The 23,943-nt window shown below is 36.6% G+C and overlaps 1 protein-coding gene across 9 annotated transcripts in view; it reads left to right on the top strand.

Moving 5' to 3' along the window:
* TRPC6 (transient receptor potential cation channel subfamily C member 6) overlaps positions 1–23,943 on the top strand; it is a 122,338-nt gene that overhangs the window by 77,713 nt on the left and 20,682 nt on the right. For 8 of the 9 annotated variants that reach the window (XM_060102939.1, XM_060102941.1, XM_060102945.1 and 5 more), the window contains 3 exons: positions 12,826–13,011; positions 14,897–15,061; positions 20,835–21,051. In XM_060102939.1, coding sequence (XP_059958922.1) covers positions 12,826–13,011; positions 14,897–15,061; positions 20,835–21,051 — 568 coding nt within the window. The remainder of the gene's footprint in view (positions 1–12,825; positions 13,012–14,896; positions 15,062–20,834; positions 21,052–23,943) is intronic. The other variant, XM_060102943.1, reaches the window with a different exon arrangement.

The raw sequence follows: 23,943 nt of genomic DNA, 5'->3' as shown, positions 1-23,943 counted from the left end.
TGTCAATTGCTTCATTTGCAAGTATTTTCTCCCATTCTGAGGGTTGTCTTTTCATCTTGTTTATGGTTTCCTTTGCTGTGCAAAAGCTTTTAAATTTCATTAGGTCCCAATTGCTTATTTTTGGTTTTATTTTCATTACTCTAGGAGGTGCATCAAACAGGATCTTGCTGTGATTTATGTCATAGAGTGTTCTGCCTATGTTTTTCTCTAAGAGTTTTATTGCGTCTGGCCTTACTTTAGGTCTTTAATCCATTTTTAGTTTATTTTTGTGTATGGTGTTAGGAAGTGTTCTAATTTCTTTCTTTTACATGTAGCTGTCCAGTTTTCCCAGCACCACTTATTGAAGGGGCTATCTTTTCTCCATTGTTTATTCTTGCCTTCTTTGTCAAAAATAAGGTGACCATAGGCGTGTGGGTTTATCTATGGGCATTCTATCCTGTTCTATTGATCTATATTTCTGTTTTTGTGCCAGTACCATACAATCTTGATTACTGAAGCTTTGTAGTATAGCCTGAAGTCAGGGAGCCTGATTCCTCCAGCTCCATTTTTTTTTCTCAAGATTGCTTTGGCTCTTCAGGGTCTTTTCTGTTTCCATACAAATTATAAAATTTCTTGTTTTAGTTATGTGAAAAATGCCATTGGTAGTTTGATAGGGATTGTATTGAATTTGTAGATTGCTTTGGGTAGTAGAGTCATTTTCACAATGTTGATTCTTCCAATCCGAGAACATGGTATATCTCTCCATCTGTTTTTATCATTTTTGATTTCTTTCATCAGTGTCTTATAGTTTTCTGCATACAGGTCTTTTGTCTCCTTAGGTAGGTTTATTCCTAGGTATTTAAAAAAAAAATTTGTTGCAATGGTTAATGGGAGCGTTTCCTTAATTTCTCTTTCTGATTTTTTTGTTGTTAGTGTATAGGCATGCAAGAGATTTCTGTGCATTAATTTTGTATCCTGCTACTTTACCAAATTCATTGATTAGCTCTAGTAGTTTTCTGGTAGCATCTTTAGGATTCTCTATGTAGAGTATCATGTCATCCGCAAACAGTGACCGTTTTACTTCTTTTCTGATTTGGATTCCTTTTATTTCTTTTTCTTCTCTGATTGCTGTGGCTAAAACTTCCAAAACTATGTTGATAATAGTGGTGAGAGTGGTTACCCTTGTCTTGTTCCTGATCTTAGTAGAAATGATTTCAGCTTTTCAACATTGAGAATGATGTTGGCTGTGAGTTTAATGTGTCATTAAAATCTTGTGTTCCCTATTTATTTTCATTTGGGTTGATCTCTCTGTTGGTGTAAGTGGGGTGTTAAAGTCCCCTAGTATTATTGTGTTACTGTTGATTTCCCCTTTTATGGTTGTTAGCATATCCCTTATGTATTCAGGTGCTCCTATGTTGGATGAATAAGTATTTACAATTGTTATATCTTCTTCTTGGATTGATCTCTTGATCATTATGTAGTGTCCTGCATTGTCTCTTGTAATAGTCTTTATTTTAGAGTCAGTTTTTCTGATATGAATCTTGATACTGCAACTTTCTTTTGATTTCCATTTGCATGGAATGTCTTTTTCCATCCCCTCACTTTCAGTTTGTATGTGTCCATAGATCTGAACTGGGTCTATTGTAGACTGCATATATGCAGGTGTTGTTTTTGTATCCATTCAGCAAGTCTGTGTCTTTTGGTTGGAGCATTTAATCCATTTACATTTAAGGAAATATTTGATATGTATGTTTCTTTTTTTTTCTTTTTTTTTTTCAGATTTTGTTTGTCTTATGATGGTATTGCCCTTTTCTTTCTTTTTTTTTAAATTAGTTTCTGCTTTATAACAAAGTGATTCAGTCATACATATACATCTGTTCCCACATCCCTTCCCTCTTGCGTCTCCCTCCATCCCACCCTCTCTATCCCACCCCTCCAGGTGGTCAAAAAGCACCGAGCTGATCTCCCTCTGCTGTACGGCTGCTTCCAACTATCTATCTACCTTACGTTTGATACTGTATATATGTCCATGCCTCTCTTTCGCTTTGTCGCAGCTTACCCTTCCGCCTCCCCATATTCTCAAGTCCATTCTCAAGTAGGTCTGTGTCTTTATTCCTGTTTTACCCCTAGGTTCTTCATGACATTTTTTTTCTTAAATTCCATATATATGTGTTAGCATACGGTATTTGTCTTTCTCTTTCTGACTTACTTCACTCTGTATGACAGACTCTAGGTCTATCCACCTCATTACAAATAGCTCAGTTTCGTTTCTTTTTATGGCTGAGTAATATTCCATTGTATATATGTGCCACATCTTCTTTATCCATTCATCCGATGATGGACACTTAGGTTGTTTCCATCTCCAGGCTATTGTGAATAGAGCTGCTATGAACATTTTGGTACATGACTCTTTTTGAATTATGGTTTTCTCAGGGTATATGCCTAGTAGTGGGATTGCTGGGTCATATGGTAGTTCTATTTGTAGTTTTTTAAGGAACCTCCATACTGTTCTCCATAGTGGCTGTACCAATTCACATTCCCACCAGCAGTGCAAGAGTGTTCCCTTTTCTCCACACCCTCTCCAGCATTTATTGTTTCTAGATTTCTTGATGATGGCCATTCTGACTGGTGTGAGATGATATCTCATTGTAGTTTTGATTTGCATTTCTCTAATGATTAATGATGTTGAGCATTCTTTCATGTGTTTGTTGGCAGTCTGTATATCTTCCTTGGAGAAATGCCTATTTAAGTCTTCTGCCCATTTTTGGATTGGGTTGTTTGTTTTTTTGCTATTGAGCTGCATGAGCTGTTTATAAATTTTGGAGATTAATCTTTTGTCAGTTGCTTCATTTGCAAATATTTTCTCCCATTCTGAGGGTTGTCTTTTGGTCTTGTTTATGGTTTCCTTTGCAGTGCAAAAGCTTTTAAGTTTCATTAGGTCCCATTTGTTTATCTTTATTTTTATTTCCATTTCTCTAGGAGGTGGGTCCAAAAGGATCTTGCTGTGATTTATGTCATAGAGTGTTCTGTCTGTTTTCCTCGAAGAGTTTGATAGTGTCTGGACTTACATTTAGGTCTTTAATCCATTTTGAGCTTATTTTTGTGTATGGTGTTAGGGAATGATCTAATCTCATACTTTTACATGTCCCTGTCCAGTTTTCCCAGCACCACTTATTGAAGAGGCTGTCCTTTCTCCACTGTACATTCCTGCCTACTTTATCAAAGATAAGTTGACCATATGTGTGTGGGTTTATCTCTGGGCTTTCTATCCTATTCCATTGATCTATCTTTCTGTATTTGTGCCAGTACCACACTGTCTTGATTACTGTAGCTTTGTAGTATGATGTGAAGTCAGGGAGCCTGATTCCTCCAGCTCCGTTTTTTGTTCTCAAGATTGCTTTGGGTATTCGGGGTCTTTTGTTTTTCCAAGCAAATTTTGAAATTTTTTGTTCTAGTTCTGTGAAAAATGCCAGTGCTAGTTTGATAGGGATTGCATTGAATCTGTAGATTGCTTTGGGTAGTAGAGTCATTTTCACAATGTTGATTCTTCCAATCCAAGAACATGGTACATCTCTCCATCTATTTGTATCATCTTTAATTTCTTTCATCAGTGTCTTATAATTTTCTGCATACAGGTCTTTTGTCTCCTTAGGTAGGTTTATTCCTAATTATTTTATTCTTTTTGTTGCAGTGGTAAATGGGATTGTTTTCTTGATTTCACTTTCAGATTTTTCATCATTAGTGTACAGGAATGCCAGAGATTTCTGTACATTAATTTTGTATCCTGCTACTTTACCAAATTCATTGATTAGCTCCAGTAGTTTTCTGGTAGCATCTTTAGGATTCTCTATGTATAGTATCATGTCATCTGCAAACAGTGACAGCTTTACTTCTTCTTTTCCAATTTGGATTCCTTTTATTTCCTTTTCTTCCCTGATTGCTGTGGCTAAAACTTCCAAAACTAAGTTGAATAAGAGTGGTGAGAGTGGGCAACCTTGTCTTGTTCCTGATCTTAGTGGAAATGGTTTCAGTTTTTCACCATTGAGGATGATGTTGGCTGTGGGTTTGTCATATATGGCCTTTATTATGTTGAGGAAAGTTCCCTCTATGCCTACTTTCTGCAGGGTTTTTTTCATAGATCAGTGTTGAATTTTGTCGAAAGCTTTCTCTGCATCTATTGAGATGATCATATGGTTTTTCTTCTTCAGTTTTTTAATACGGTGTATCACATTGATTGATTTGCGTATATTGAAGAATCCTTGCATTCCTGGAATAAACCCCACTTGATCATGGTGTATGATCCTTTTAATGTGCTGTTGGATTCTGTTTGCTAGTATTTTGTTGAGGATTTTTGCATCTATGTTCATCAGTGATATTGGCCTGTAGTTTTCTTTCTTTATGATATCCTTGCCTGGTTTTGGTATCAAGGTGATGGTGACCTCGGAGAATGAGTTTGGGAGTGCTCCTCCCTCTGTTATATTTTGGAAGAGTTTGAGAATGATAGGTGTTAGCTCTTCTCTAAATGTTTGATAGAATTCGCCTGTGAAGGCATCTGGTCCTGGGCTTTTGTTTGTTGGAAGATTTTTAATCGCAGTTTCAATTTCAGTGCTTGTGATTGGTCTATTCATATTTTCTATTTCTTCCTGATTCAGTCTTGGCAGGTTGTGCATTTCTAAGAATTTGTCCATTTCTTCCAGGTTGTCCATTTTATTGGCATAGAGTTGCTTGTAGTAATCTCTCATGCTCTTTTGTATTTCTGCAGTGTCAGTTGTTACTTCTCCTTTTTCATTTCTAATTCTATTGATTTGAGTCTTCTCCCTTTTTTTCTTGATGAGTCTGGCTAATGGTTTATCAATTTTGTTTATCTTCTCAAAGAACCAGCTTTATTTTTATTGATCTTTGCTATCATTTCCTTCATTTCTTTTTCATTTATTTCTGATCTGATCTTTATGATTTCTTTCCTTCTGCTAACTTTGGGGGTTTTTTGTTCTTCTTTCTCTAATTGCTTTAGGTGCAGGGTCAGGTTGTTTACTCGAGATGTTTCCTGTTTCTTAAGGTGGGATTGTATTGCTATAAACTTCCCCCTTTGAATTGCTTTTGCTGCATCCCATAGGTTTGGGCTGTCATATTTTCATTGTCATTTGTTTCTAGGTATTTTTTGATTTCCCCTTTGATTTCTTCAGTGATCACTTCGTTATTGAGTAGTATATTTTTTAGCCTCCATGTGTTTGTATTTTTTACAGCTCTTTTCCTGTAATTGATTTCTAGTCTCATAGCATTGTGGTCGGAAAAGATACTTGATACAATTTCAATTTTCTTAAATTTACCAAGGCTTGATTTGTGATCCAAAGTATGATCTACCCTTGAAAAATGTCCCATGAGCACTTGAGAAAACTGTGTATTCCGTTGTTTTTGGATGGAATGTTCTATAAATATCAATTAAGTCCATCTTGTTTAATGTATCATTTAAAGCTTGTGTTTCCTTATTTATTTTCATTTTGGATGATCTGTCCATTGGTGAAAGTGGGGTGTTAAAGTCCCCTACTATGAGTGTGTTACTGTCGATTTCCCCTTTTGTGGCTGTTAGTATTTGCCTTATGTATTGCAGTGGTCCTATGTTGGGTGCATAAATATTTACAATTGTTATATCTTCTTCTTGGATCGATCCCTTGATCATTATGTAGTGTTCTTCTTTGTCTCTTCTAATAGTTTTATTTTAAAGTCTATTTTGTCTGATATAAGAATTGCTACTCCAGCTTTCTTTTGATTTCCATTTGCATGGAATATCTTTTTCCATCCCCTTACTTTCAGTCTGTATGTGTCTCTAGGTCTGAAGTGGGTCTCTTGTAGACAGCATATATATGCGTCTTGTTTTTGTATCCATTCAGCCACTCTGTGTCTTTTGGTGGGAGCATTTAGTCCATTTACATTTAAGGTAATTATCGATATGTATGTTCCTATTCCTATTTCCTTAATTGTTTTGGGTTCGTTATTGTAGGTATTTTCCTTCTGTTGTGTTTCTTGCCTAGAGAAGTTCCTTTAACATTTGTTGTAAAGCTGGTTTGGTGGTGCTGAACTCTCTCAGCTTTTGCTTGTCTCTAAAGGTTTTAATTTCTCCATCAAATCTGAATGAGATCCTTGCTGGGTAGAATAATCTTGGTTGCAGGTTTTTCTCCTTCATCACTTTGATTATGTCCTGCCACTCCCTTCTGGCTTGTAGAGTTTCCGCTGAGAGATCAGCTGTTAACCTGATGGGGATTCCCTTGTGTGTTATTTGTTGTTTTTCCCTTGCTGCTTTTAATATGATTTCTTTGTGTTTAACTTTTGACAGTTTGATTAATATGTGTCTTGGCATATTTCTCCTTGGATTTATTCTGTATGGGACTCCCTGTGCCTCCTGGACTTGATTAACTATTTCCTTTCCTATATTAGGGAAGTTTTCAACTATAATCTCTTCAAATATTTTATCCGTCCCTTTCTTTTTCTCTTCTTCTTCTGGAACCCCTATAATTCGAATGTTGGTGCGTTTAATGTTGTCCCAGAGGTCTCTGAGACTGTCCTCTGTTCTTTTCATTCTTTTTCCTTTATTTTGCTCTGCGTCAGTTATTTCCACTATTTTATCTTCCACCTCACTTATCCATTCTTCTGCCTCAGTTATTCTGCTATTGGTCCCATCTAGAGTATTTTTCATTTCATTTATTGTGTTTTTAATCGATGCTTGATTCATCTTTAGTTCTTTTAGGTCCTTGTTAACTGTTTCTTGCATTTTTTCTATTCTATTTCCAAGATTTTGGATCTTGGAAATAGAATCTTGGATCAGCTTTACTATCATTATTCTGAATTCTTTTTCAGGTAGACTGCCTATTACCTCTTCATTTGTTAGGTCTGGTAAGTTTTTATCTTGCTCCTTCACCTGCTGTGTGTTTTTCTGTCTTCTCATTTTGCTTGTCTTACTGTGTTTGGGTCTCCTTTTTGCAGCCTGCAGATTCGTAGTTCCCGTTGTTTTTGGTGTCTGTCCTCAGAGGCTTAGGTTGTTTCAGTAGGTTGTGTAGGCTTCCTGGTGGGGGGACTAGTGCCTGTGTTCTGGTGGTTGAGGCTCGATCTTGTCTTTCTGGTGGACAGGTTCACGTCTGGTGGTGTGTTTTGGGGTGCCTGTGGCCTTATTATATTTTTAGGCAGCCTCTCTGCTAATGGGTGGGGTTGTGTTCCTGCCTTGCTAGTTGCTTGGCATAGGGTGACCAGCACTGTAGCTTGCTGGTCGTTGACTGAAGCTGGGTGCTGGTGTTGAGATGGAAGTCTCTGGGAGATTTTCGCTGCTTGATATTATGTGGAGCTGGAAGGTCTCTTGTGGACCCGTGTCCTGAAGTTGGCTCTCCCACTTTAGAGGCAGAGCACTGACTCCTGGCTGCAGCACCAAGAGCCTTTCATCTACCCAGCTCAGAATAAAAGGGAGAAAAATTAGAAAGAAAGAATTAGTAGAAGAAAGATAGAGAGAAAGAAAGAAAGGAAGAAGGAAAGAAAGGAAGGAAGGAAGAAAGAAAGAAAGGACGGAGCGAGGGAGGAAGGATGGAAAGAAAGAAAGAAAGGAAGGAGGGAGGAAAGAAAGAAAGAAAGAAAGAAAGAAAGAAAGAAAGAAAGAAAGAAAGAAAGAAAGAAAGAAAGAAAGACAGGAGGGAGGGATGGAGGAAGGAAAGAAAGAAAGAAAGAAAAGGGCGGAGGGTGGGAGGGAGGAATGGAAGGTAGGAAAAAGAGAAAGAGAGAAGATAAAGTAAAATAGAATAAAGTATAAAATATAGTTTCATTATTAAAAATAAAAAAGTAATTATAAAAAAATAAACGGACAGATAGAACCCTGGGACCTATGGTGGTAGCAAAGCTATACAGAGAAAATCTCACACAGAAGCATACACATACACATTCACAAAAAGAGAACAGGTGGGAAAAATCGAAAATCTTGCTCTCAAAGTCCACCTCCTCAATTTGGGATAATTCATTGTAAAAAGAGGAAAAGGGGAAAAAGTCTGAAATCTTGCTCTCAAAGTCCACCTCCTTAATTTGGGATAATTTGTTGTAAAAAGAGGAAAAAATCTTAAATCTTGTCCTCAAAGTCCACCTCCTCAATTTGGGATGATTCGCCGTCCATCCATGCACTCCACAGACGTATGGCACATCAAGCGGACCGTGGAGCTTTAATCCACTGCCTCCGAGGCTGCATAGAGAGATTTCCCTGTCTCTTCTCTGCTATCACAGCTCCCAGGTCTCAGCCTTGGACTTGGCCCTGCCTCTGCGTGTAGGTCGCCGGAGGGTGTCCGTTCTTCGCTCAGAAAAGACGGGTTTAAAGGAGCCGCTGATTCCGATATGTATGTTTCTATTAACATTTTCTTAATTGTTTTGGGTTTGTCTTTATAGGTCTTTTTCTTGTCTTGTGTTTCCTTCCTAGAGAAGTTCTTTTAGCATTTGTTGTAAAGCTGGTTTGGTGGTGCTGAATTCTCTTAACTTTTGCTTGTCTGTGAAGCTTTTGATTTCTCCATCAAATCTGAATGAGATCCTTGCTGGGTAGAGTAATCTTTGTTGTAGTTTTTTCCCTTTCATCACTTTAAATATATCTTGCCACTCCCTTCTGGCTTGCAGAGTTTCTGCTGAAAGATCAGCTGTTAACCTTTTGGGGATTCCCTTGTATGTTATTTCTTGCTTTTCCCTTGCTGCTTCTAATACTTTTTCTTTGTTTTTAATTTTTGTTAGTTTGATTAATATGAGCCTTGGCATGTTTCTCCTTGGGTTTATCCTGTATGGGACTCTCTGCACTTCCTGAACTTGATTGACTATTTCCTTTCCCATGTTAGTTAAGTTTTCAACTATAATCTCTTCAAATATTTTCTCAGACCCTTTATTTTTCTCTTTTTCTGGGATGCCTATAATTAGAATGTTGGTTCACTTAATGTTGTCCCAGAGGTCTCTGAGACTGTCATCCTTTCTTTTCATTCCTTTTTCTTTATTCTGCTCTGCAGCAGTTTTTTCCACCATTCTATCTTCCAGCTCATTTATCCATTCTCCTGCCTCAGTTATGCTATTGATTCCTTCTAGTGTATTTTTAATTTTAGCTATTGTGCAGTTCATTACTGTTTGTTTGCTCTTTAGTTCTTCTAGGTCTTTGTTAAACATTTCTTGTATTTTCTCTATTCTATTTCCAAGATCATCTTTACTATTATTACTCTAAGTTCTTTTTCAGGTAGTTTACCTATTTCTTCTTCATTTATTTGATCTTGTGGGTTTTTATGTTGCTCCTTTGCCTGCAAGATATTTCTCTGTCTTCTCATTTTGTCTGATTTACAGTATTTGAGGTCTCCTTTCCCTAAGCTGCAGGTTCATAGTTCCTCTTCCTGCTGTTCTCTGCCTGCAGTAGAGAGGTTGGTCCAGTGGCTTGTGTAGGCTTCCTGATGGGAGGGACTGGTACCTGTGTCCTGGTGGGTGGAGCTGAGTCTTTTCCCTCTGCTGAGCAGGACTATGTCAGGTGGTGTGTTTTGAGGTGTCTGTGAGCTTAGTATAACTTTAGGTAGTCTGTGTGCTGATGGCTGGGTTTGTGTTCCTGTCTTGTTTGTGATTTTGTGTGAAGCGTACAGCACTGGGAACTGCTGGCATTTGAGTGGAACAGGCCTTGGATTCAGATAGAGGCCTCCGTGAGAGCTCTTGGCGATTAATCTTCCCTGGGGCCAAGAATTCTCTAGTGGTCCAGCTTCCTGGACTCAATGCTCCCATCCCAAAGCCTCAGACCCAACTTCCAGTCAAGGAAACAAGACCCCGCAAGTCACTCATTCCCACAATAAAGGGGATTTTAAAAAAAAAGGCTAAAGAAACCCCAGACAAATGGTAAAAAGTAAAATCAAAGAAAAACAGAAGCAAGGAAACACACACACATACAAAAGAAATAAAAATAGAACCAAACAAAACAAAAAGCAAAGAACAACCAGACAAATAGAGGAACTCAAAGGCAAAATCAAACAATTAAGATCAAAACTAACAAAAACACAAAACCAAAACATTGTGACAACTGAAGAATAAAGTAAGGAAACAGAACCAATAAAAAGGATTAAAAAATAATAATAAAATAAAATAAAACGGGATAAAACACAGGACAACAGAAAAGCAAAGTAGAAATGGAAACATTTTTTAATATATTAAGGAAAAAGAAGAAGAATAAAAATAAGGGAAAAGAACACAGAACAACAGAAAAGCAAAGTAAAAATAGAAATATATATTTAAAAATGTTATAAAACATGAAGATCCCAAAAGACTAAATAAAAAAAAAACTAAAACAATAACAACGACAAACAAAAAAAGAAAGAAAAAGAAACAAACAAAAAAGCCAGAACCAACAACAGAATGAATAAAAACATGATAAAATTCTTAGTAATAATTATGTTTCCCTGGGGTCTCTACTGTAAGTGTCCTTGCACATGCTGTGAGACACAGCCCACCTGTGCCTCCCCAAGAGGCCCTCCTCTGTCTCTGGGCTGGTCTCTGGACCTGCTGTGGGCCCTGTGGGAACCACTCAGACACTTATTGGGCCCAATTCCTGTGTGTGCTGGCCCCCAAAGTCCACAGATGCCAGAGCTAGACTGTTTTCATTTGTGAGAACACTCATTGTCTACTCAGATATTCTATAGACACAGGGTCTACCTAGCTGATCACAGGGATTTAATCTTCAGCTTGAACAGCTGATGGAAAGATTTTTGATCTCTTCCTTAGTCGCCCTGTTCCTGAGGTTCAGCTTTGGTTTTATCCCCACCTCTCCCTGTGGTCCACCCACAGGAGTCTGGTCCTGAGGCTGCCTTAGAGCTCTTGGGTCTGCCCCTGTGAGGACGGGGCACAGAGGTGGTATGGCTGCTTGGATCACAGGACCCCTGGTGGCACCAAATGCATAGGGAAGCTGGCGGCCATGGGCACCAGAGATATGCCCCAAGTGAGGGCCTTTTCTGGTGCTCAGCGTAAGGTGTGAGAGAGCCAGCCCCGAGAAGGCTTCTTTTATTGGTGCCGGTGTGTGGGGAGAGAGAGGTTATAGTAGCGGCTCCTCCCCCTCTGTGTGACTCAGCAGTAGCGCCCTGCTTCCATGGCAGTCCAGTCTTCCTCCATAGGCATTCCCTGCTGCGGATTTCCTCCCTCCCATCCCATCAGTGAATCCCCACAGCCAACAGCAGTTCTTGCTCCGGGTCTGTTCTCCAATCTCCACAGTCCAGCTCCCAGTCCCCTTGCACACCTGTGGACACACGTCCCAGTCTGGGGCACATAGGGCTGTGGTACAGACCACCTGTATATTTCTCTCTCTGTCCCGTCTGACATAGATTGGCCGCTTCACCCTCTTCTGACAGCCTCAAATACTTCCTTTCTGTCCCAATCGATTTCCCTGTCAGAGGGGGGTTTTCCTTGAATTCGGGAATCTCTCCTCTGCTTCAGCTCCCCTGCCCCGAAGTGCAGGTCCCATCCCGCTTCCTCTCCTCCTCCTTCTCCCTCCTTTTTTTCATCCTACCCAGTTATTCAGGGATCTTTATAGTCCCTTCTGGTGTTGAAGGTCTTCTTCTAGTGTTCAGCTGGTATTCTGTGAGAATTGTTGCATCTGTAGATGTATTCCTGATGCATCATGGGGAGAGATGAACTCCACGTGCTCCTACTCCTCTGCTATCTTAACTCCCCCTGCAAGGAATCTTTTTATCCTCCAACACAATGGTGGCTTCAAGATGGAGGAGACAACTAATTCTGAACCTGCAAAGCTGGCTTTAAGAGTAAACTCTGCCATGGAGGCAGTGACCTCAAGGGACCTTAGTTTTTTGATGTGCAAAATGGGACTAGTATTTCCCTGGCTTGCCTCCCAGTTCTTCATAGATCAAAATAGAGAAGCACTCTACAAAAAGACAAAGTGGCATAATTCTTACAGGCAAAGGGTTTAGAGCAAAACAGGGTTACATTTAAAGCCTCATTTTGAAACTTAGTGGCTGCATGATCTTGGACATATTATTTAACCTAAGTGATCAAGGCAATTGTGAAGATTAAATGATGATATGATCCACTTGGAATGCAACAAGTTCTAGCTAATAGGTTTTCTTTATTAACATTGGGCTATAAATGGCCTTATTTCAATGTAAGAGAATAAAGAGGAAGGAAATATCAGAAAGACCAGAATGAAGATATGAATGCATGGTGTATGTAAGTTCAAAATGAATTTTTGATGTTTAAATATGATCTGTACTCTCTAAATCCTCCCAAAATACCATTAGTTCATCAGTAGTAAATTACAGTGAAAGCATTTTCATTAAATTTCCTTTTCTCCAAAGAGAAGAATCTCAATTTGCAGACTTTATATTGGATCTCATCTTTTGACTCTTTGTTTGGTACATAAAGTTCCTTGGTAACAATTTAATAAGTAGATAAGTGATATATGTTTGCTTTTGTCTAGCAAATATATATTATGTAGCTAGCTGATGAAGTTATGAACATAAGAGATATATGTATGCAAAATAGTATGAGCATGCTGTGGGAAACGTTGCTTACTTTATATTTCTCCTGAATCAGCAAATGAGTTTGGTGCACAGTGCAGTACTTTTTGATAACTTTCGTTATGTTTTAGACAAATTTCCTCTTTCAGGATATAAAGAAAATCTTTATTGTGCTAAGATATTTCAGAGAGAGATCGCTCAGCAGAACAGTAATTGAAAATGTTAAAAGAATAGTAAACCTAAAAATAGAGTTTTTTTCCTCTACAGACCGTCAAATAACTGATAAATTCTGCAGCATAACATAGTAAAATTTGCTACTTCTACATTATTGTTTTTTACTTTGCTTTGTCTTTCCTAGAATGACTACAAAAAACTGTCAATGCAGTGCAAAGATTTTGTTGTTGGACTCCTCGATCTGTGCAGAAATACCGAAGAAGTAGAGGCCATTCTGAACGGCGATGTTGAAATACACCCCAGTGGTGAAGATCACGGTCGTCCAAATCTCAGCCGTTTAAAACTTGCCATTAAATATGACGTAAAAAAAGTAAGGTCAGGCCTGAAGCCCCTTTTACATTATTTCAGTTTTTATTGGTGCTAAATCAGGGTGAAGGCTTGGCATAATTAGATTGAGCTGGGTTTTTCTAATTAATTGCACTAGGTAGGTTCTCTAACAATTCTAAGTGCCTGGTTGTGAGGCATTTAACCTACACTAATGCCAGTCTTTAAAACCTAGACTTGTTTATGCAGTGATTGACACTTTCTTTTACTTAACTAATGATATAAAAATGACTTTGTGTGTTCAAACTACAAGGCATTTGTTATAGGATAGGAATATCAAGACCCAACTCGGTTTTCCCATTTGTTAATATATTCCAATTCCAGACCAATGCCTTCTATTTCTTCTTTAGAGCATTTGAATCTCCTTCATCTTTATTTGTGGAGTATTTTTATCTCTGTCTTCATGTGGTGCCCCCTATCCTTGACTGCTTTCTTAGGTTATGTAAGATATCTTTTAAAAAAACCCAGTTTTTATAGGTAGGTTTTCTAATAAAAGTAACACAGGGTTATGGTAAGCTTTCAAACAATATAGACATGCCCTCTTTCTGTCTTCTCAATTCTTAATGGAGAGTAGTTAATCAATATTATATTTCTCTCCATAAATTTATACCTTGGACATCTTCACATATCAGTAAATAGACATCCACTTAATCTTTTCAAAAGCTGCATATAGTAATGTTTATTTATATTGTTATGTTCATTTAGTCAGTTTACTATTTAAGGGTGTTTATTATTTCTTTATTTTTTTTGTTATTTCAAAACATTTGCTAAATTTCCCTTCAAAAAAGGTACACCAGTTTACAAATGTCAACAGTGTGTGAGAGGGATTATTTCTTCCACTCATAATGGGTATTATTAGTTTTTTTCTTTTTTTAAAATAGATCTTTATTGGAGTATAATTACTTCACAATACTGTGTTAGTTTCTGTTGCACAACAAAGCGAATCAGCTATATGTATACATATATCCCCATATCCCCTCCCTCTTGAGCCTCCCTCCCATCCTCCCTATTCCACCCCTCTAGGTCATTGCAAAGCAATGAGCTGATCTCCCTGTGCTACATAATGGGTATTATTAAACCTTACCAATCTGAGAAGACAAATATTGTATCTTGATTTAATTATCTTCTAGGTTAACCAACCTTAAGAAACATTTTTAGTTCCTTTATATAACCTGTCCTTTGTCTAATTTTTAATATTCTTTACCAATTGTTATTTTGAGTTGTTGTTTTTTATATATTAAATAATGCAGCTCTCTGTCATATGTAGGGTTCATTTGTAAGCAATACATATGTAAGAATAAAAAATTCTGAAAAATAAAGAGTGAAATTTAATTATAAAGTTTTCATAATTGAAAGAGTTTATGGTGCAGGAATAAAAAGAAATATCAGTGGAATAGAATAGGCAGTCCAGAAAAAGACCCATATACAAATGGGAGCCTAGTATAAAATAAGTTTACCATTTTAGATCAGTGCAGAAAAGGTTGTATACTTTTAAAAAAAAGTATTTAGACATCTGATCTAGCAGGATCTTTATATCACTCCTTCTAGATGGAAAAAACATATAATCATAAAAGTCCTTTTGTAAAATATTGATGAATCTTTTTCCAATATTAAATTTCCAAAATTTGTTTGTGCTTTGAAAGAAAACCATTAGTCATAAAGCAAAAGTTGGAATCTTTGAATTTATGTAATACATATTAGAACCCCCTGCCATCTTGCTTGATACCTGCCCGCTAGATATTTTACATTTGTTCTTTAATTCTAACAATATTTTTCATGGGCAAGAACAGAACATAATATTAGAATGCAAGAAAAGAGTTTATGCTGAATCTTTAAGCAAGCTGTTAAATGTTTTGTCACTCCCCTGCTAGTTTGTAGCTCATCCAAACTGTCAACAGCAGCTTCTGTCCATATGGTATGAGAACCTTTCCGGTTTGCGGCAGCAGACCACAGCAGTCAAGTTTCTTGTGGTCCTCGCCGTTGCCATCGGACTGCCTTTCCTGGCTCTCATTTACTGGTTTGCTCCATGCAGCAAGGTATGTCTGTGAAGCCTGCACCTCTGTTATCTCCTAGAATTGTATTTGATTTATATATCAGAGCCAGTTAAGCAAAGAAAATTCCATTTCCCAAATAAAAATTTCAGGGAAGTCAGAGTTGGGTTTAAATAATCTTATTGTTTTTAATATTATAAAAAATAACATATATTTGTTATAAGAAATAAAGCAATGGAAAGAGAAAATTCACCTGTAGTATTACCACTATTAATATGTGAAAGAAAACCTCAGTATATTTCCTATTTGTCTTCTCTCTAGTTACGCCTATGCATATATTTTTACATTTTTGATGAGGTATGCATTGAGCAGATATCTCAAATAACACCCTAAAAGAACATGTTTCCTTTTGTTATTTCTGCTCTGGCAAAATTTGAGATGAAAGTTTTTGTTTTGTATTTATTTTAGCGAATATGACCAGATAAATCTTAATATAAATAAAGGACAATTGTGTAAATATTATTATAATGCTTGTTTCAATGAAGACTGTTTGTTTTAAGGACAGAGTACATTGTAACCTGACAACAAAGATAGCCTGTTTTTCTGTTTTTTGTTTTTGTTTTTGCTTTTGGCAAACTCTGCCCAGAATTTGATGAGATTAATTTGTTCAAATGGACCTAGCCTTTCATTAGTGAGACAGAAGAAGTTTGGAAAATGTTGACCTGTCATTCTGTTAACAGACATAGAGATTTGTCTGCCTGCATTGCCAACAATCTTATTCTTCATGTTTTTGAAGCCACATTTCTGGAACTGTCTAAGTTTCAACCCTTAGAGTCAGACTGAAATAATTCTAAAGCTATTTGTCTGAAATGTCTGCTGGACCATCTATTTATGTGCCATGTAGATATGCCAGTTGAATCACTTGCTGTTGTTAAATCTGGGCGTGACTCATTTTCAAATATTTGTAACATGTGGGTGGAAAGACATATATCACCATTACCAACATATTTTCTTATTATTATTACTTAGTCATATATTTGGTGCTTTAACCTTATAGGAATGTTAGTAAGTGGCTTATGGTAGGAAGCTGGTGCAAAGCCTTACACAGTGGGAACTTTGTAATTACTTCCATTGATGATGATAGGAACTGCTGGAAACTTGGCATTTTCTCCTGAGGGTAAAATCTGTCATTATAAATGTTTTTCCCTTAAATATATAAGGCCAAAAGTTGACCTTATACATTTATAAATAAAATATAAAGGAGGAAAATAAAATGAAAATAGTGATATTTACTAGAATTAGAAATTTATAGCATGGATTTTTTTCTAGAAAGTTAAGATTTTTCTTTTCTTCCTTTTTTCATAGGAATGACAGATTTCACTTTGAAAACAGAATTAATTCTCCTTACTAGAACATAGGCTACATCTATGTATGTAGTCTCTGTTCTGCTTCTATTCACATTTCCTGGGTCTTCAGAGATTTAAGCTGAATTAAAAGTGGGGGGTGGTTCTGAATTATCCTTGTTATTACTCTGTGATCAGTTAAATTATAATATCTCTTCTAAAGTGAATATTTGTGCCTCCCCATATCCAGTGAGTTCAAAAACATAATGCCTTCCAGAGTGTTTGGTGTTTTGACAGACTAGTTTTGGCAGTCCTTAGAGTTTCACATTTCTTAAATTTTGATTGAATCCTAATTAACCTGATTTCCTTCACTATTTCTTCTTCCCTGGCCACGTTTCTTTCTGGTATCTGTTTTCCATCCTCGTTTATGAACCCTGAGGCAAATAATCAAATTAAAAGGACACTGTCAAGGTATTTTTTTCATATCTAAAATCTATTTTACTGTTATTTAATGTTTGAAACATGATGATACAATCTATTTACATTTTTCCCTTTAGTAATATATATATAAATATTATTTACAGTTTAGAGAATTGATTTTTTTAAATGGGGGGGAAGATTGCTCAAGCTATATTGATGCTTTTATTTAAAATATTATTTAAAATATTAAAACATTCCAAAGCATCCCTGAAAATTAAGCGAGATCAAATTGCAGGCTTATGCACCTTGACAGAGTCCCTGTTTCTATTTAAAGTTTGGTTTTCTTTCCTCAAGTCTGCTCTTTTCTTTAAGAAATTATTTTTGTCCTTACTTGTTCTCTTTTTCCACCATAACCCAAATGTGTTCTATACTCATTATAGTAAAAATAGGTCATGCTGTGATTTCAAATCATTTTGGCTTAAGCTATCTTCAACCTTTTCTGCTACTATTGGTATTTGATAGTTATTTGATCATCAGTAAATACTTAAAAAGAGTATGATATAATATTTAAAAGCAGGTATTTCTTTCAGTGCTTACTTTCAGTCATTTTTCCAGGTACATCAATTTTTCACCTTGTTCAATTTTTCTTTACAGTTATTTTTTAGAAATCTGTTTATGTCACAGAATATATAGATGACAAATTTTACTAAAATGAATAACTCACTTCAGTTCCTAAAGTCCGTTGAGTGGTGCCAGAATCTCCTTTAGTTTAAAGAGAAACACAACTCTCAATGATTTGTAATAAGAAATAGAAGATATGACTATCAAAACACACCATTTTAGTTTCCTGTCAACCAACTTTTTGTTTTTTGTTTATGTGTTTTCTTTTTTAAAAAATTTATTTATTATTATTTTTTAAACATCTTTATTGGTGTATAATTGCTTTACAATGGTGTGTTAGTTGCTGCTTTATAACAAAGTGAATCAGCTATACATATACATATGTTCCCATATCTCTTCCCTCTTGCGTCTCCCTCCCTCCCACCCTCCCTATCCCACCCCTCTAGGTGGTCACAAAGCACTGAGCTGATCTCCCTGTGCTATGCAGCTGCTTCCCACTAGCTATGTATTTTACGTTTGGTAGTATATATTTAGTAAGCAACAAAAGTACCTGGTTTGATTCTATTCTCTCCCTTCTGAATAAAATAAAGGAGTCATATTGTGTAAGAGCCAGGAACCCAGGGAAGAAGGAAGGTGAGGCAGGTCATGAGTGAGGGGCAGATCAGACACCGTGCTCTGAATAACTGAACGTTGGCTTTAGATGTGTCCAGACAGCTGAACTCAAGTTCCAGACCTCTCAGGCTTGAGGAACACACTAATGTGGGTAGCTTTATTCTCACCCCGTTTTATGTCTCCAACCTTTTCTCTTCTCCTTCTCCTATTTTAATTTGTGCTCTCTTGAGTTTTTCGTAATTTTGTATTTTGAAGGCCGCCTCTGATTCTCTCCTGGACAAAGCAGGGAATAAATAAGTTTTCCATGGATTTTACTACTAATATTCAAAGCCCCAATCCCAGTTTTCCACAACAGTCAAATAAACTGAGAACTTTAAAAAATTGGTTTAATATTTATAATAATAGCTGTTTTCACCAGGAAGATATTGAACCTTGCAATAAATGATTAAATAAATCTTGTACACATGATTAAATCTTATATAAAACATGATTAAATAGCCATGATTACAATAAATTGTATATAAAGCAAATGTAGAATTAAAATTGTATATGTGGCACACCATAGAAAAAGAAAGTAAAGTCACATTAATGTTCAGTTTTTAATAGTCCATATTTTTTTAGAAAACATTGATAAGAACAATAGGCAAAAGAAAATCAAGCCTACTTTCTCTCCCATTTGTTTTAACTTTATTTGAGAGTTCTATTTAAACAAGATCTTAAAAAGACACAAAAAGTACTCTTTGATTCAATCTAATGAGCATTTACTTATGGAAGTATGGTTTTTGGACAAAATTTTTACAGCAACCTTTTACAAAGTAACCTTGGATTGGGTCTGCAATATATCTAACTGTATAGATCCACTGGCTAAAAACTAGATAGATAGAGCAATTGATCTATTGATCTAGATAAACACACACACACACAAACACACGCATGCATGCACGCACATGCACACCCTGATATTCTGCCTGGCCTAAGATTCTAAATATCAAGAGAGAAGGGACTAAATTATGTGATTCATCCTAGCTCTAATTTTTATAAGTTTGAAAACCATATAGACAGATAAAGTGTGTAGGAACAGAGAACATTGCATTCCTTCCATTATAGCATTTAGCTTTTTAAAATCTTAGAACCGTTTGTTCTCTAAGAATTTACATATATATGTACTTCAATGAGAAAATATGAACTTGTTTTGTAAACCAAATAGAAACATTAACTCAAACAAGTATGACTGGGTTCAGATTCCAGCTCTACCACTTATAAGCTGTGTGACCTTTAAGCTAGTTTCTGGACCTCACTTCCTCAATTTCTTCATCCATAAAATGGGCATTTCAGCAGCATATACAGCTTTGTATTGTTGTAATTATATCATGAAATTAACAGGGTAAAGCACTTAAAACAGTACATACAAGTACTGGCCAAGTGTTGGTGGTATTATTATTAATTTTTATATTTTTTTTCTGTAATAATAAACTCGTTTGAAAAGCTGTCAAAAGCTATTGGCCCTCTCCTAAGAAAAAATCCTTGCATACATGTATTTGAGTTTTGTTTACCATTATAGGGGATACACAGAACCCTTGAGACACATCGTGGGCACACACCATCCCTCTGCCCCAGCTAGGATTCATGCATCTCAGATGGAAATGATTCCTGTACTATAGATGCACAAGAGCTTTTATTGTCTCCATATTTCATATGAAAAATCTGACTTTCACATAATTTAGGAAATTCATTCATTGCTACTCAGCTAATGAAGGAATGAAACTGGAACCTGAACCTAAAATGTGTTGGTTATGTGACCAGAGATGTATGTAATTGCGAATCTGCATTTCTTACCACACTGATGCAATTCTAGCCAAAAAGTCCCACAAAACTTTTTTTTAAACCTTTTCCCGAAGCCTATAAACAGCAAATATAAAGTGATTTCCATAGGCTTCTGAAAATATAAAAAATGGTTTGAAGACGCTACAGCCACCCTTACAAACTGCTCCCGTTGAGTCCCCATTTCCAGCCTCTGCACCTGATACCCGCCCCCTACTTGGTTTCCGTCACCTGGGCCAGCTCCAGTGAATTCACCTATTCTTCCTCAAAACTCCCTTCCCAACATGAGACCAAATGTTTTAACCTTTTGCTCCTATCCCATATTTAAAGATTTAGAGACGTATAAAAAAAAAAAAAAAAAAAAAGACACCTGGACATTTTTCAATCCAGTGTCATTCCAGGACATCTTTCCAGTCTGTGATGGGAACTGCCCTACCGTCCTGTCCTGAGCTGGGAGTTCTCTTCTTGGTACTCCCGACTCTTACTCCATTTACAGCATCACTTGAAGCCTGATTTGCACCCATGTCAGTGAAATACACATGAGGACAACAAGCAAACAAATATCAACCAAGGGTGTATATATTATAAAGCAGATTCAGTTTAGTATTTTCATTGCTGCTTCCTCAATACTTCACACCCACTAAATTAGTTTTCTTTTTATGAGTAATGGTGATACTATGCTCTCTGCCTTTTGTCATTATTATATTCATAAAATATTTTGTCAGTATTATATATAATATCTTAAGAACTTAAATGTCATTTAATAGAAGTTAATTTATTTAACTATCGATCCAGAATATCAGCATATGTAGCTGAGCAACATGACCAAAATTTTATATCAGCATAAGGAATTATTTTTCTTTTATTAGTTATATAAAGTTATATAATTATCTTAGGAGAACATTGGAGTGCCCAGATATTTATTCTTGTGTATACGCACGTGTGTTTTGCAAAATGTACAGAGCAAAGCTAAGATTTTCTTTTGGTGTGTGTTGTGGCAGATGGGGAAGATAATGCGTGGCCCATTCATGAAGTTTGTAGCACATGCAGCCTCCTTCACCATTTTTCTGGGGCTACTAGTCATGAATGCAGCTGACAGATTTGAAGGCACCAAACTCCTTCCTAATGAAACCAGCACAGATAATGCAAAACAGCTGTTCAGGATGAAAACCTCCTGCTTCTCATGGATGGAGATGCTCATTATTTCCTGGGTAATAGGTAAAGACTGATTTCTCTGTCATCATTTATTTTTACAGCCTTAGCAGTAGGACTGAATGACACTGATTCCCTCACACATCAGTTATACAGATGTATACAGCATGATACAATGCTCCACACAGCATGATTTTGTTGCTGTTGTTTTTAAAGCACAGTTATCTTGGGTTCATTATAAGTACCACAGTCTTCTCACATGCCACATGCTTTTTAGATTTCCAAGAAAAACCCAGGAAGAAAATGAACAGGATAGTATGAATCAAACCCTGCCAGTGATGAAAAACTGCCATTCATGTTTTAGGAGAGCTGTGACTTCAAGTCTAAAAATAACCACATGATTTTATGTTGCAATTTAATAGGAACTGAAGGTAATAGCCACTCACATCTATTGAACATTTTTTATGTACCAAGAACTGTTCAAATCACTTTACATACATCATATCATGCACTCTGTTTGTGCCTAGTGGTCCAATCTGTCATATAATAATGTCTACACTACAGCATTAATGTGAGGATTAAGTAATTTGCTTTAGATCTCCCAGATGGTAAGTGAAACAGAGGGAATGTGGTCTTAATTACTATGCTATTTGTCTTTAGAATCACTCATCCATATAACTTGTCATTAAATATAATACAAATGAAAGATATCTCAAGTGGATATTTATGAATGAATAAAGTCAGTAGCTATTACCTACCTAATAGCTGTCTAACAAATTGCCCTCATTAGATAATGAGGATATTGAAGTGAATGAAATGAAGTCTTTATAGTCAAGGAAGTTAAGTCTGGGGGGAGGGGACAGGTCAAGAAGTAAATCAATAAAGAAAACCTATGTGACACATACTGTAACTGAGGAGCTATTAGGGTGTTATGAACACACATGGATTGGACATCTAAATCTGAATGGGGTGGGGTGTGGATGGGGTGAAGGAGGCCTCCCTGAACAGTAGGTTCAATCTGAGACTTTGAAGATAAGGACATGATAATCCTACAGAGTGTTTATGGGGAGTAAGGACACTACAAGTCATGGATGCAAAATGTTAGATGCAAAGGTGTGACTTCATGCATAGTCAGGGCCTTATGAAGATTGCTGAAACTTTATCCACAGCCTGACTTCTCCCAGGGGTTTCAAAGGTTGACAGCTGGCACCTCATTTACAAAGTCATGTGTTAGATCCAGCTATAATGCAGGTTCACTTATGGATGTGGGTGATGGGAGATAAGGGTGGTGACATGGCCAGAGGATGATTTTCAGCTGTTGGTGATGTGATCCATCACACTTTAGAAAGGTCACAGTGGTTGTGAGATAGAGGGTGGCTTTGGGGAGGGGTGAGTGTGGAGGCTGAGAGACAATTGAAATGATCCCTGTGAGGAACATGGGGCCAGAAGTCAGGGCGTGGGGAAAGGAGTTGAGAGCTTCTTAAAAGACACGCTTCAAAGAACTTGGTGATGTATTGTACATGGAAAGGGAGAGCTGTGGATTCTGCCTTGGATTACTAGGTGGTGACTGCAAGTCTCTAGGAGGAAGAATATAGAGGGAAGATCATGCTTGAGACTGGGAGAATGAAAAGCTGGTAGGTAAGTTTGGGTTGTAATTGACTTTGAAGTGCCCATGGGATTTCCAGTTGAAGATGTCCACTAAAATGCAACCCCTGGGAGAAGCCAGGCTGTGGATAAAGTTTCAGTAATCTTCATAAGGCCCTGACTATGCATGAAGTCACCTAGGGTGTAATGTGGAGAGTGTCAAGAGAAGAAGGTCCAAGGAATCTTTATACAAAACCATTGGTAGCCCATAAGTTTGGTTCTCTTCCAGTGATCTGGAGAAGCATCTGCAGTCAGTTTTATATCACTTCTAGGGCAGGGGATGTCTTCTTGGCTTCCTCATACTGGGGCTGATAGGATGATCAATTGAAATACTACGAAGCACTATACAAGTTACCATATGATCATTTTAAATGCATATGAGGTAATTCAACAGCACTGAGAGTTATTCAAAACTTCTGAATCACTTCATTTCCTGGAAATGTTCCAAGAAATATAGTGTCTTAACATGTGAATTGCATCACTAAATAAACCTGAGATAAAGAAGAGTTTGATTTTCCACTTTTTCTTTTCGAATTTATTGATATTTACCTTATAACATAATGCTATAAGAAATAAATTACATTTCACTTTGAATATTTGATTTAAAATAATAATGATCATTTGGACATTGCCTTTACCTCAAACTAAAGGCCTATATGTTATAGGTTCTTTTTTTTATGTTAGTATGTTTAAAGTACATATTACAGCACTTGGCACATAGGAAATGTTTAATAAATTTCAGATAACTATGATTACTATTAAACTCTTCATTAAGAGTTCATGTGTTTTATATGGAAGTGCTATTTCCTACTGAAAACATATTAAGCAAGATATGACACTTCAGTTCAAGATTAAACTTTGAAAACATTAAATTTTATGTAAGAGGATTAAATACAATGAATGTTCATTTTATTCTTTATCAAAAATAATTGACTCTCCTCATACTAATATTTTAAAATAAACATTAGAAGTTTTTCCTTTTTCACTTGGAAACCTAAGCCAAGAATGTTAACTTTTAATTTTATGAATAAAAGCAGCTTCCTTGGAACAACTGGCTGGATAACCTTTGTGGTTGAGATTCAGAGATGATCTCACAGTATTCATTTAAAGGGAAAACAAGGAACAACTCAGAATAGACAGTTGATACTTTGTAGCATATGTTAGACTCCTGGTTCAATTTCTGACACTGGTATTTATTTTTCTTTTTGAAGTTATTCTTGAAAGACAGTTGCTGTACTTTCTGGAAATATTAATAAGAAGTGGACCACTTAGGTCAAGATACTAGTTGGCTTGAGGGAAAAGACTGACATAATT

This window comes from Mesoplodon densirostris, chromosome 7, assembly GCF_025265405.1.
Source record: "Mesoplodon densirostris isolate mMesDen1 chromosome 7, mMesDen1 primary haplotype, whole genome shotgun sequence".
NCBI classification, from domain to species: Eukaryota; Metazoa; Chordata; class Mammalia; order Artiodactyla; family Ziphiidae; genus Mesoplodon; species Mesoplodon densirostris.
The sequence above is the reverse complement of the archived record's forward strand: the minus strand, read 5'-3'. Positions and strand labels throughout refer to the sequence as shown.